Here is a 14,589-nt window from a genome sequence, read left to right on the forward strand (position 1 = left end):
GCTGGTTTGGAACTCACCATGTAGGAATTCCAAAGCCACTTCCTGCCACTTTATGGTGCAATGTAATGATACACTAAGCACGTGGCATCATCAGGCCATTGGCCAAATCCTGGCAAAATGGGAGTGCAGGCACAGTTACTTTGAGGGAGTAGATACTTTATAGTGCAAAGGCTTAGGAGCAACAAGAAGCAATGTTCAGAGAAGCAATGACCATAGTAGTAAATGGATAAAGTAAATATTAAAATGGTAATGGAGAGTAAAGAGCTTGTCTGTAAACCCTACAATTAGATCTTAAGATCTGCAGTATCTCTTAATGGGTTCTCATAATCTCTTTCTCCTGAACAATTGAACACAGAGAGCAAGTAAATGTTTAAATAAGCCATCTTGCCCTGTTGGAGAATATTCGAATCTAGGACAGTCTCGGAGTAGGCTAACCTGGCCCTTGCCTGGCATACGCTCCCTCATCTTTTGGATGAGATATGAAATTGAGGCCCTATCTGCCTGCTCAGGTGGATGTATGGCATTATTGGAAGAAGAGCAAGGAGTTTTCCCAGTATGCCAGACAATGTTCCTCCATCAACCATGAACACCAAAAAATACACAGATTGACGAGTCGTTCATTCAGTCGCTGTTTGTGGATCTTGTTGTGCGTAAATTGGCAGCCGTGTTTGCACTGACTGCACTTCAAAAACAGTCCACTGCTGGTAAAATACTTTGGGACATATACATGTAAGGTTGTTCTTTAATTTATCTCTCTCTTGCTCTCTCCCAGCAAATATTATTGAACAATTTCTATCTTATCCCTATCCCTATGTCAGGGATGCTGAGGATAATTGTCACCCCTCCGTAAGCACAGCTATTGCTCTTGTGGTTATGTATGACATCTGAATCTCAAAGTTAATGTTGGCCTTGTTACTCGCAGGTATCCAGAACTGTCTTGATTACAGTGAAGCGTGCCTTACACTTTCACATTATGCTTTGGATGCTACTTGAGGGAGTTTTCAAGATGTTGAGCTGTTGTAAATCCTGTGAATTTATTCCTCTCCATGTCTTTCTAGAGCCCACCAAAATCACCCTTGAACCATCGAACATCGACATCACCATGGGGGAAAATGGCACCATGGAGTGCCATGCATCTCACGATGCCACACTGGACCTTACCTTCGTCTGGTCAACAAATGGCTACCCTATCGACTTTGACAAAGAGAAAGACTACATGGAACGCAACGTACTGGTAAGTGAGCTGTGGTAATGACCAATATAATGCCCATAGCTAATGTATTCCTGTACTCTTTACAGTTTGACAACATTCTTATCTCAAGTTGGAACTGTAATTGAAGGCCAGATCAGTACCTTCCGTCTAGTGCCAGAACATGGCACATTACAATTTTACATACTCATAGTCAACGTTATGGTCACTGGTTTCGATCATCTGAGGGAATCAGACAGGAATTTTCCAGAGTTTCTTTTTCCCTTATTGGGCCTAGGATTTTTTTCTGTGTTTTTTTGCCTCTCCCAGGAGGCTGCGGGGGTAGAAAGTGTCCAGTCATGATGTTCCACCTATCGTGAGTTTGGATCAAGGTTGGTGGATCAACTGGTCTTTTCCTGCCTGTCATTTTCATATGTCCGTGGGAACAATGAGCAACACATGATTTTGTGGCTGTTAACTGCTCTGTCTCCTCTTGTCATGAGTATTTGGCCCAGTTTGTACCTCTTCCAATTTGCACCTGCCTGCACAGCTTTGTGCCACTGCTGTTTGTGCTGTTCTGGATGTACAATCAGGATGCAAGCATGTCTCTGTGTAAGATCCTGCTGTAATGTTCCATATCGTCCAGGTGCCGGATAGCTGCTGCCATCTGTACCTGGGTTCACACCTTCCAAAACTAGCAGTTTACAGCTGGTTCCATTAATAGGTGCCCAATTCCTTACAGTTTAGGGAACATCGTATTGCTATTGGACTATGAGGCCAATTGGAAGAGATGCAACTGAACCCTTCCAGTGTAGAGGAGGAAAATGCTACATGTGGGATCAGTTGTAGGTGTGAGAGTACTTTTTATGCTCCCTTAATGTAGTTTATTCTGTGATTGTGCCTGAAATACAAAATATCCATGGTTCTCTGTGACAGCCTCCATGTGGAACCACCGCCATTAGATCTCCCTTATGCATTCCTCAGCGTAATTTGGTGGATACATTTTATAATGACAGGTACACTATACCAGGGGACGGGCAATGTATTATTCTGCTGTTGAGTGGAGCTATGTATAACTGGCCTGCGAACATACAAAATTAACGGGGCGGAAAAGACCAGCTAGTCTGTCAAGCCTGCTCCTTTAAGGCCACACTTGCTTTTACAGGCTCATTCCTGACATCAGCTAGAGGCTACATCCTCTCTGATCCGTCCTGAGGTCAATTTGGAGGACAATTGTTTCCCCGTGGATTTGCAGCTGTTTGTAAATGCCTGGTTCCTCCCAGAGGTCTGAAAAATGCAGCAGGAAATGAGTGGATTACATTCTCCCTTTTAAAATACTTTATTAATGTGCGGTGCGATGGACACAGGATTTCCTCATGTGACCATTGTCTTTGGTCCCCACCATAAACTCTGTTCCCTCGTTATCGACTCCATCCTTCTCCCTGTCAACTGTCTGAGGCTGAACCAGACCGTTCGCAACCTTGTGTTTGACCCCGAGATGAGTTTCTGTCCACATATCCGCTCCATCATCAAGACCGCCTACTTCAACCTCTGTAACATCGCCCGACTCCACCCCCACCTCAGGTCATCTTCTGCTGAAATCCTCTGTTACCTTTGTTAGCTCTAGACTTGACCATTCCAACGCTCTCCTGGCAGACCTCCCATCGTCCATCCTACACAAACTTGAGCTCATCGAGGACTCTGCTGCCTGTATCTTAACTCGCACCAGGTCCCGTTCACCCACCACCCCCTGTGCTCGTTGACCTACACTGGCTCCCAGTCTGGCAATGCCTCAACTTTAAAATTCTCAACCTTGTTTTCAAAACCCTCCATGGCCTCGCTCCTCCCTATCTCTCTAATCTCCTCCAGTCCTACAACCCTCCGGGATCTCTGCGCTCCTCCAATTCTGGCATTTTGCGCATCCCTGATTTTAATCGCTCCATCATTGGAGGCCGTGCTTTCAGCTGTCTAGGCCCAAAGCTCAGTAATTCCCTCCCTCAACCTCTCTGCCTCTCCACCGCCTTTTAAGATGCTCCTTAAAACCCATCTCTGTGACCAAGTTTTTGGACATCTGTCCTGATATCTTCTTCTGTGGCTTGGTGTCAAATTTTGTTTGATAGCGCTCCTGTGAGGCATCTTGGGGTGTTTTACTACATTAAAGGTGCTATATAAATGCAAGTTGTTGTTGTTTATAACATATAGGGGAATAACAGGACCGCTGATTTACAGAGACTCAATTAGCTAAATGCCATTTTCATCTGCAGGGCATTCTGAGATTTTTCTGGTGATTTGGGATTAATTCTGGAACTCTTCATTATACTGTGAAAATGATAAATTAGTGGCCTTTATTTTATATATATTTGTTTACCTATGGATTTAATTTTTGTCCCTTAACATTTAAAAAAAAAAACAAGAGTAGACAGCAAGAGGGTCTGTAAGATGTACCTGTTGAAAGGACTTATCTTGTACTTATCAGTACTGTGGGAGGTTGGTGACACTGAGGAGATAGAGGTGGGGTTGGCAGACCTGGTGAGGGCCCTGGAGTTTGGCACCGTGAACAGGTCCCTTTGAATGGGCTCAGCTATGGAAGGGAAACCTGGGGTTTGGAATGACACGAGAGTTAAATGTGAGGTTTGGTCCAGTGGTGGGTGAGTGAGGGCATGTGTCTAACAGCACCAGGGGTGGGGGGAGGTCCATGTCTGGCAGTGCTGGTGAGTGCATCCATTTGCCCACCATTTTTTGACGCCATTGCAAAGCAGTTGGCAATGACTTCAGGAGAGAAAAGATGCAATGGAGAGAAAGCTGGAAAAAGAAAGTTACCTCTACAGGTCTGTTCATAGGAAAAAAGATATTTGCCATTGAATATTACATGCCAATTAGTGCACACCTTATTCACAGTACAGGAAACTCTTTTTTATCCGGTACCGACAGGACCGGCGTGGTGCCGGTTTATCAAAAAGTCCGGATTACAGAGAGGTATTGTAAAAGGTACGAGAGCCACAGATCCAGGCGTCCCTGTTGCTATGCAACAGGTGCAGGAACCCTGGCCACAAGATCCAGGAGTCCCTGTTGCTATGCAAAAGGTGCAGGAACCCCTGCCTCAAGATCCAGGCGTCCCTGTTGCTATGCAACTGTTACAGGGCCACAGATCCAGGAACGGCCACTGATATGAAGTAAAACTTACCTGAACTTACTCCTGAATTTTGCCGGTTAACAGAGATTTCCGGTTATTTAGGTGCCGGTAAAGTTTCCTGTAGTACCAATTAAAGGGAATACTTGCTCCAGTGCCCAGAACTTCCTCTGGTGATTTTCCTATTCATGTTTTTTTTATGTTCTATATCTGTTTATTTTGTGTTTGTTTTCCCCTTTTCCTAACTCTGCACAGCAACTTCCAAATGAAGTTAGGAAGGAAATATGAGAGAGAATTTCAGCGGTAGAGTTCCCGGTCTCCAGCTGTAACTTCGGCAAAAAACATACCGGGAGAAACGGCGGAAGTGAAGTTATGGCAGGAGATCGGAAGAGCCCTTGTGCAAATTCTGTGCACGTCGCGTTTACTTGTGATCGCTGTTTCTCGACACTAAGGCCATGATTTTGCTGGCACTCAGCAGACCCGATTGGTGGCGGGTTAGCTGTGAAATTTAAAATGATTGACAGCAGGTCGGGAACCCGCTGTCAAAACGCGCACACCTGCATTTCCAGCACTGAGCAGACCTGACAGGCGGCAGCGGGGGACCCAGTTCAAATCATTAGTGGCTTGTTTACAGCCACTTAACAATCCTTTTTTTCCCAGCTTTTCGAATTTGACAGGTCGCCCACCGGTTTCCCGCTGTGCCTAGACCTCGTCTGTGAAGCTGAGCTGGGAGGTCAGTGGCCATTGAATCAGCTGATGAGTTGTCAGCTTCAAATGTCAAGTCAAAGCTCCCAGCTGATGAGAAATGTTCCCTTTGCCACTGGCTTCTCTAAACTGCATTTCCACTACAGATTCAGAATGCTGCAAATCTTTACACAAGTCTCCATCCAGTCTGAATTCATTACCTCTCTCACCATTGACAGATCGCTTCTGTCATCTCTACTTCACGTGCCATCTTTTACATCAGCATGGGTGCACTTTATACTCTCTCACCTTGGTCCTCAGAATCCCACCACAGTCAGCCCCAACACCACCATCACCAGGCACACCAGCAGCACCAACAACAGCACCAACCTTCTCCGCAGTCACCTGATGCTGCACAGGACAGAGGGCATCTGCAGCAAAGCACATTGCTGCATGGGATGGCCTCACCATGGCCACATTTACTTCACTTGACGCTGCACACCCTGGCTCCCACACCAACACCATAACGCATCCCTGCAATGCCCAAGCCATTCCTTTCACACTCATCACAATTGCGGGGGGTACCGTTATTTCTCACCATTCACTGCAACTCATTAAGCCACTTCCAAAGGTGCACACAAATCTGTCCAAGAATGCAAAGTGTTGAAAATAAAGATTTCAATGTTTGACAGCACATTCACAGAAACATCACATGAACATTGCATAAAACACCCAGGTGCCTACCCTTGTGTGTTGTTAGTTAGTATGATTATACTAGGATGAGGGTGAGTGTGAGGGGTGGCTAGTGAGATGGGGAAGTGATAATGTAGATAGAGAGGGATGGGTGGAGGTGCAAGGTAAGTTGGTGTGAGTAAGGATGTGGAGGAGTAGGGAGGGTAGGGAAGGCAGAGTGATGGGGATGTGATGAGTGGCACAGCAGGATAAGGTTGAATGTGGCTTTGCAGTAACGTATGATTTGGACAGGTTGGGTGATTGGGCAGAAGCATGGCAGATGCAATATAATGTGGATAAATGCAAGGTTATCCACTTTGGTGTCAAAAACAAGAAGGCAGATTATTATCTGAATGGCAATAGATTGGGAGAAGGGGAAGTGCAACGAGACCTGGGCATCCTTGTGCACCAGTCGCTGAAAGTAAGCATGCAGGTGCAGCAGACAGTTAAGAAGGCAAATGGTATGTTGGCCTTCGCAGCGAGAGGGTTTGAGTACAGGAACAAGGATGTCTTGCTGCAGTTGTACAGGGCCTTGGTGAGATCACATCTGGAGTATTGTGTGCAGTTTTGGTCGCCTTATCTGAGGAAGGATGTTCTTGCCATGGAAGGAGTTCAGCGAAGATTCACCAGGCTGATACCTGGGATGGCAGGAATGACGTATGAGGAGAGATTGGGACGATTGGGCTTGTACTCGCTGGAGTTTAGAAGAATGAGAGGGGATCTCATCGAAACTTATAAAATTCTAACAGGACTAGACAGACTAGATGCTGGAACGATGTTTCCGATGGTCGGGGAGTCCAGAACCAGGGGTCACAGTCTAAGGATAAGGGGTAAGCCATTTAGGACAGAGATGAGGAGGAATTTCTTCACCCAGAGAGTGGTGAACCTGTGGAATTCTCTACCACAGAAGGCAGTAGAGGCCAATTCATTAAATATATTCAAGAAGGAGTTGGATATATTTCTTGAGGCTAAAGGGATCAAGGGATATGGAGAGAAGGCAGGAACAGGGTACTGAATTTGGATGATCAGCCATGATCTCATTAAATGGCGGAGCAGGCTCAAGGGGCCGAATGGGCTACTCCTGCTCCTACCTTCTATGTTTCTATATGAGATCATTGAAAGGTTTTGTGCCACTGCAGCCTGGTCCTCCTAACGACATCCCTACTTGTATCCTCCTGTGCAATGTGCAACCAGGCTGCGCTGGTCTCCTGGGGAGGTCTCTTCCGCCCATTGGACGGGAAGAGAACCTCCCTGCGTGCTGTGACTCCCACCATAAGCATATGGGGGAGCTTGGGTGCAGCCATGCACCTCGTTGCAGTGCTTGTCAATGTTTGCATCACCTCAGTGCTGTAGAACACTGACAGCACAAATGTCAAACTAAATTTGCACATGGTCCCTTTAAGAAAACCGGCTGATGACGCGTCATCAAATGACGTCATCAGACCCGCTTCCTCCCCTTAGCCGGGAAACACGCTGGGCGGGCTTAACAAGCCAAATCAGGGGAAAGTCATGTCGGAGGCCTGGATGGAGCCAACAGCGAGGCTGCGACCTGCCACCGATGTCTCCTGCCACGGACCCGTCGGGTAGGGAAAATCGCGATCTAAATGTTCTTATCTGAGAGCCCGCTCACTTCCTGTGAGAGTGCACTGTCATCAATGAATAAACTGCAGAACACAAAGGTGAAAGAGAACGTGCTGACTGGTTGGATCTGAGAAATGCTGTGATTTAAATCAAAATACAAACCCTTTATTTCTCTGTCTTTCAAATAACCTGTTAATCAAATAGATGAGATTTGTGCCTCTCTGGCAGCTTCTTGTAGTTTGGTTTCATTTCTCACATATGAAGCATATGGGACCTGATGATTAGCTGGCAGATTCCGAGTCACTAGAATATGTGTCGCCAGCCCTGCTCAAGATCGGTCGTACAACATAAATACCCAAGCAGAAGATTTGTAGGTGGCGGTAATGGAAGCTGGGTAGATCCCGAGGTTAGTCATCCCATTTTTGGGAAGGGGGAATGGTCCCTATGGTGTCATAAGCTGTGATTTGAAGTGGTTCATGAACGCCATCTGAACTCAGTCTGGATCAGTGCCACATTTATACGTTTAAAAGATAAACCCGGAGAGCTGCGCTGGGAACCGAAAGTGCTGGCAATGCATGTCGATGCTTTGGGTGAGGCTCTCTTATTCGTTCAAATCTTGGACTCATTCAAATACAAATTTCAGAAAATAATAATTTGAGACATGATGTGGTAAGTGGAGCGTGCTTGGGAGAACCAGGTGACTTTGGACCCATGGTGGTGGAAATTGGAATGCGCCCATTGGAATGTGGCCATTTTTAAAGCCACACTGGACCATTTTGAGTTTCAGCACTGTTTGAATCTTGCATGAAGTTCAGTATTGGCTTGGGATGTGGTAGGTTCCCTTCCCTGATGGGCATTGGGGAACCAGTTCTTTCTGGTGCCAGCCCACTAATTACCCAATTTATTCCATTTAGTTTCTCCACTTGCCATGGTGGGAGTTAATCCAGTTAATGGTTGCTAGTCCAGTGCCTTAAGCACTAAGCTGACAGCTAATAAAGCAGCCAGCACACATGAAAATGCCAAGGGGGAGGGAGGACCATGGGCCCCCAAGGCTTTGCCACTGCTGTGGGCATTCTAATTAAGCCAGCAGTAATTCCCATCTGATCCATGCTATTGCGTACTGAACTGTGGAAGCCCATTTGTACCAATCTGTGCACAACAACATCATTTTTAAAAGAAACTCGGGGATGCCCCTCGTGAGTCGAGGCCAGATTAGTACAGCCTTCAGTTACTGCGACCTTCGACCTCACACGTGACATCCCGGGCAGAGTGATTCCCGGGCAGGCGAGGCCTCGAGTTGCCGCTCAGTCTCAGTCACGGACAGTTGGCGCTTGTACCTCGTGTCACGTTCCGTTTCAGTCGTCACATCCACAGCATTTGATTTAGGCAGGGTGCGGCAAACAAGCAAAGAGAACGATCCCAAGTGAGAAGAGGATGAGCTGTGAGGAAAAACTGGAGAAGCTTAAGCTTTTAACAGTCTGGATAGACTGTCATTAGGTGGAACCTCATCAAAATATTGAATGGAACAGATAAAATAATCCCACATTATTATTTCAAAGCACACAAAAGAAAATGGAACCAGACAGAATAAATCAAAATGAATGAAAAGTAATTTAGAACAGAATCCAGGATAAACTCCAATACTCATCAGTGCCGACGTCTAGAATGTTCCATCAAGCAAGGTAATAAAGGCAAAAACAATGCTTTTTTTAAAATAGATTTCATTATGGAAGAGTTGATGTGCTAGACGATTTTCTCATCCCTGAACTCTCCTATGTCCTTGTGTCAGCTGAAGGTTTCCCCAGGAATGCAGCTCCAGCATCCATCGGTTTGACCACCAGTTGCAGCTCTCTCTCTTACCAGCGGGGGGCAATTTAACATCACTTAAAAAAAAAAAATCCATACAGAGCTTGTGATACAGAAATGTTTCTTTGTAAAGCAACTTATGATTGTTACCCTCACTTTATCACTGTTCTCGCTCCGTCGGCCTTACTTAGTCCTCCTTAAAGGAGCAGGCACCAACATGTCCAAATTTCTTCAAGGGATCTCGTTGCCCTCCTTGGTAAGTTGTAAGTATGCAGCCATTCTTCAGAGGTTGCCATCGCTTTCTCCTTCACAGTTTTTTTTCTCTCTTTTGCTGTCTGACGGAAGGCATTTGAATGTATTTATAAGCTGCCCCTGTGCGTACGTGTGTGCTGTTCTCAAAAGACCTCAGGAGACTGAGCTCCTTTGCAAAGGGCAGTATGTCCGAGATTACTGTTCGGGCACTGACTTCATTTCATGGTGGGCTGTTAGCTCCCCCTCTATCCCGTGCAGTTGCATGTTTGACCGGCTCTGATCACCTGACGTCCACTCACGTGCAGTTTCCAACGTTGGATAGCAGTCGGGAACTGATCTTATTCCCATTTCCATATCCCACGGCATCAATTGAAGTCCCCCAGTTGTTGCCTTCTGGCCTGTACGGTTCAGTGCTGCATCAGATGGTGCACATTTACCCACCTAGCCATCAGGGGGGACATGCCGTTGCCCCTTTAAGGACGGGGAAGTTCCTGTAGGTCCTCCACCAAACTGCAGCGATGAAGCAGGAAACTGAAGCTTTATTTCTCCTGTCATCTTCTCTCTCTCAGTAACTCTTAGAAGAATGTGAATTGAGTCCAGCAAATGCAGCCAAATCCGAGAGCAGATACGTTTGTCCTCTGTATCAGAGTGAGCAACAGAAAACTTCAAACAGACAAGTGTTGGATGTTTGGGGCATTTAATAGATTTAGAAGCAAACTCTTTTTTGATGCAAGGTGACAATCAATTGATGGTACAGCTGCAAATTGATGACATCACCACCAGATTACGGCAAGTGATTTGGCTCAACACATCGCCCTGCGGCAAATGTCCTCACTCACTGACTGTGATGTCACCTACTCCACCGATTTTGCATTCAAAGTCCAGGAAGCAGAGTAAAGGGCCAGATCGGAATTACAACACGTGGTGACATGGGCCAGTTGGCATCCATTTTGGAAACATCAACACTGTCCCATGTTTAGCTTCAAACAAAGTGTGCCCATTTGCAGCTGGTTCTGCTCAGTTTGTGCCCCTCGGCAGCTTGATGTGTGCATCATTTGGTTTAATTTAGCTTTGTCAGGAACACAATAGACACCTTTCTTTATTTTGAATGTTGGCTGATTGGAGATGAGGCAGAACTGAACAAAAATCGGTGCGCACACGCAATGAATTGTGTGCCAGAAGATTTCAGACCTTGTTGGATTAAATTTCATTTTTCATTCACTTCAGTGGGATACTCGACATCTGTGCTTTTAAACTGGTTCTTACAAGCATGTCGTTCAGTGACCTTTTTCCTCTCTCCTGTGTTTTCTCCCTGTTTACCCTCTGGCCATTGTTCGTGTTTGTCCCATGACTGCTATTCACCTGTAAAATGCACCTGAGCTCAGAGCCACCCCGCCTCACTGAAAATACACAAGCTGCACTTGTAAGCAGGGGTCACTGGATAGAGATCAGGAGCTAAAAACCTGGCTTATTCACCCCTGAGTGACCTGATCTGGAATCTTGGGTAGATTTACCCCCTGATGACCCAGTCTGATACCCCAGGTAGATTTAACCCCTGGTGACCCAGTCTGATACCCCGGGTAGATTTAACCCCTGGTGACCCAGTCTAATACCCCAGGTAGATTTAACCCCTGATGACCCAGCCTGATACCCCAGGTAGATTTAACCCCTGGTGACCCAGTCTGATACCCAGGGTAAATTTAACCCCTGATGACCCAGCCTGATACCCCGGGTAGATTTAACCCCTGATGACCCAGCCTGATACCCCGGGTAGATTTACCCCCTGATGACCCAGTCTGATACCCCGGGTAGATTTAACCCCTGGTGACCCAGCCTGATACCCCGGGTAGATTTAACCCCTGGTGACCCAGCCTGATACCCCGGGTAGATTTACCCCCTGATGAACCAGTCTGATACCCCAGGTAGATTTAACCCCTGGTGACCCAGTCTGATACCCCGGGTAGATTTAACCCCTGGTGACCCAGTCTAATACCCCGGGTAAATTTAACCCCTGGTGACCCAGCCTGATACCCCGGGTAGATTTACTCCCTGATGACCCAGTCTGATACCCCGGGTAAATTTAACCCCTGATGACCCAGCCTGATACCCCGGGTAAATTTAACCCCTGATGACCCAGCCTGATACCCCGGGTAGATTTAACCCCTGGTGACCCAGCCTGATACCCCGGGTAGATTTAACCCCTGGTGACCCAGCCTGATACCCCGGGTAGATTTAACCCCTGGTGACCCAGCCTGATACCCCGGGTAAATTTAACCCCTGGTGACCCAGCCTGATACCCCGGGTAGATTTAACCCCTGGTGACCCAGCCTGATACCCCGGGTAGATTTAACCCCTGGTGACCCAGCCTGATACCCCAGGTAGATTTAACCCCTGGTGACCCAGTCTGATACCCCGGGTAGATTTAACCCCTGGTGACCCAGCCTGATACCCCGGGTAGATTTACCCACCGATTTTATAAAAGACTGAGGGAGGGAGCTTGAGTAAATTCTTAAAAGACATTACTGAGTATGTCAATAAAGGGAATGCAGTAGATTTAGTACTTTTGAATATTCTAAAAGCTTTTCACAGAGTGCCAACTGAGAGAGTAAAGCCCCTGGTATTAAAGGTGAAGTGTTGGCATTAATAGGGGGATAGTTGCAGGATAGAATGCAGAGAGTAGGAGTGAACAGATGTTCCTCAGATATAGCTAGTGGTGTGCCTGAGGGATGTGTGAAGGACCTCCCTTTGTTTTCCATGTGTATTTAGACAGGGCAGAGGGAGATTTGTATCAGATTTGCAGACAGTGCCAAATTGAGGGCGTGGGAAACTGTGAGGATTGCAGACGATTGCAGGAGGACATAGACAGTCCTGGCAATGGCCAGATATGCGCTGAATGCAATTCAACATAAATAAATGTCAAGAGTATGATTTGGGAGAACAACACAGAATGGAACTAGAACCTTAATGGTGGAATCTCTGTAGAAAGGAGAGAGAGAGATCGAGGGGTACAGGTACACAAATCTACGAAAGCAAGGAGGTGATAGTCAATTAGTACAGGACATTGGTTAGGTAGAGCTGGATGCAGTTTGGGGCACTTCTTTGTAAAACAGATATTGGAGCTATGCAAAGGATCAACAGAGAGTTGCTAGGTTGATACAGAGGCAAAAGCATCGACTTGTGATGAGAGACTTAAAATGAAAAGCACCACATTCATTGGAGCAAGTGTTCAGACCTCAAATAACTGAAGCATGTTGAGCAGAAGGCCACGGGATTGATCCACAAACTGCGCTGTTAACTGGGGCGTTACAATGGGCGTCGGTGCCCCTGGGTTATGGAGGGCAGGAGTCAGCCTGGGTTCCTGGCTCCTGATTGTCATCCAGCCACCCTGGGTGGAAGTGCAGATGGGATCAAGGTGAGGATGGGATCAGGCTCGACTGTGATTCCTCCCCATCACCACCCTTACAGTTGGGCAGCTTGTGTTTTATAATTGCTCTATATTTCAAGCCTCCACAGGATCCTAGTATCTCAGCGAGAGAACAGCAACAACAAAAAACAAATGGAAGAGCTGGAACAGGAATGATGGGTCAGATGACCTCCTTCTGTACTGTAAGAATCTATGATTGATCCTTTGAGTTGCAGTAGGAAACTATGATGAATCTCGAGCTCAGGATGCTAACAGAGCTTGCTTTAAGAAGTCATGAGTCAAAATCCAAACCTAGAATAATGCAACTTTCAGCCTGTGCTTATCTTAACAGTCGAGATGGAACAAACTGTAGGCTGAAGCAGCTTTCACTGGTCTGTTACTAGTTATATTTACTTTGGCCGCTAAATTGGAGAATGCGGGCTTCTTGCCCAGTTATTCAGTTTCGCTTCTCATTTTATAAAGGTGTCAGCCATGGCTCAGTGGTAGCACTCTTGCCTCTGAGTCAGAAGATTTGGGGTTCAAGACCCACTTCTCACCACATGATCTCGGCTGACACTCCAGTTGGAGGTGCCGTCTTTCGAAGGAGATGTTAAACCGAGCCTCCGTCCACCCTCTCAGGTGAGCGTAAAAGATCCCACGGCACTATTTCAAAGAAGATCAGGGGAGTTCTCCTGGTGTGCTGGCCATTATTTATCCCTCAACCAACAGCACAAACAGATTATCTGGTCATTTATCTCATTGCTGTTTGATGCTGTACACAAATTGTCTTTCATGTTTCCTACATTACAACCAATTTTCCCCCTAAGGTGCCCGGCCGCATATTGTGGCCCAGGAGTGGCGCAGCGTGGACCAGCAGCGGGGTCGGGAGGACCACACTGCAGCCTATGAAACTCAGGCAGAGAGGACCTGCGGGAAAGAGGGAGGAGGACGGTAGCAGTATGTTTGTGTGTGTGTGCTAGGCCGATGTAGCAGAGCCTGGTCTCCAATCGTCTTGGATCCCCTTGCCATTGGACTAAGACCTTGCTCTGTCAAGCCCGTGTGGTAGCTGGTGTGCAACGGCCACCCCACGTTAAAAGAATTCACGCACAGGCATCTTCCACCCTTTAAAATGAAGTTCGGGACCTGGATCGTCAGGACCCTCATGGACAACCCCAACAGCAACAGACTGGAACGCCATACTTCTATCGTTGCCTGGGAGCTCAGACTTTTTGACATAGACATCACCGCCCTAAGCAAGACCTGGCGGGCAGGGGAAGGCCAGCTCAAGGAGCAAGGCGGTGGTTACACCTTCTTCTGGAAAGGCAAACCCGAAGAAGAACGCTGCCTCCATGGGGTAGGCTTTGCCATAAAAATGAGCTAGTTGAACGTCTCAGAGACTCCCCTTGTGGAATAAACAAACGCCCCATGACTACGGCTCACCCTAGCCCAGAATCAGTGCGCTACGGTCATCAGTGCGTATGCCCCAACACTGGAAGCCACAGACGAGACCAAAGAGGAATTCTACTCCAGCCTCGAACAATCCCTGTCCCGAGTCCCAACGGGTGACAAGCTGGTCCTCCTTGGCGACTTTAACGCCAGAGTTGGAAAGGACACAGACCTCTGGGGAGGTGTGATCGGCAGAGAGGGGGTAGGGAAAGCATCAATTGTAATCTCTGTGGAAAGGAGAGAGAGATCTAGGGGTACAAGTACACACATCTACAAAAGCAAGGAGGTGATAGTCAATCAGCTCACCAGCTGCCACTGGAAGAGATACTGCACATCCGCTGCAGCGCAGCAAATTTAAAGGGCCCA

General features: G+C 47.0%; 1 protein-coding gene across 6 annotated transcripts in view; it reads left to right on the forward strand.

Moving 5' to 3' along the window:
* The window catches only part of cntn1b (contactin 1b), a 1,036,112-nt gene that overhangs the window by 494,274 nt on the left and 527,249 nt on the right, over positions 1 to 14,589 (forward strand). For all 6 annotated transcript variants that reach the window (XM_086008675.1, XM_086008680.1, XM_086008681.1 and 3 more), the window contains one exon: positions 1,059 to 1,234. In XM_086008675.1, the coding sequence (XP_085864801.1) occupies positions 1,059 to 1,234 (176 nt within the window). The remainder of the gene's footprint in view (positions 1 to 1,058; positions 1,235 to 14,589) is intronic.

The sequence above is a fragment of the Somniosus microcephalus genome, chromosome 16, assembly GCF_052327205.1.
Source record: "Somniosus microcephalus isolate GS21.2 chromosome 16, FLI_Smic_1.0, whole genome shotgun sequence".
In the NCBI taxonomy this organism is placed as follows: Eukaryota; Metazoa; Chordata; class Chondrichthyes; order Squaliformes; family Somniosidae; genus Somniosus; species Somniosus microcephalus.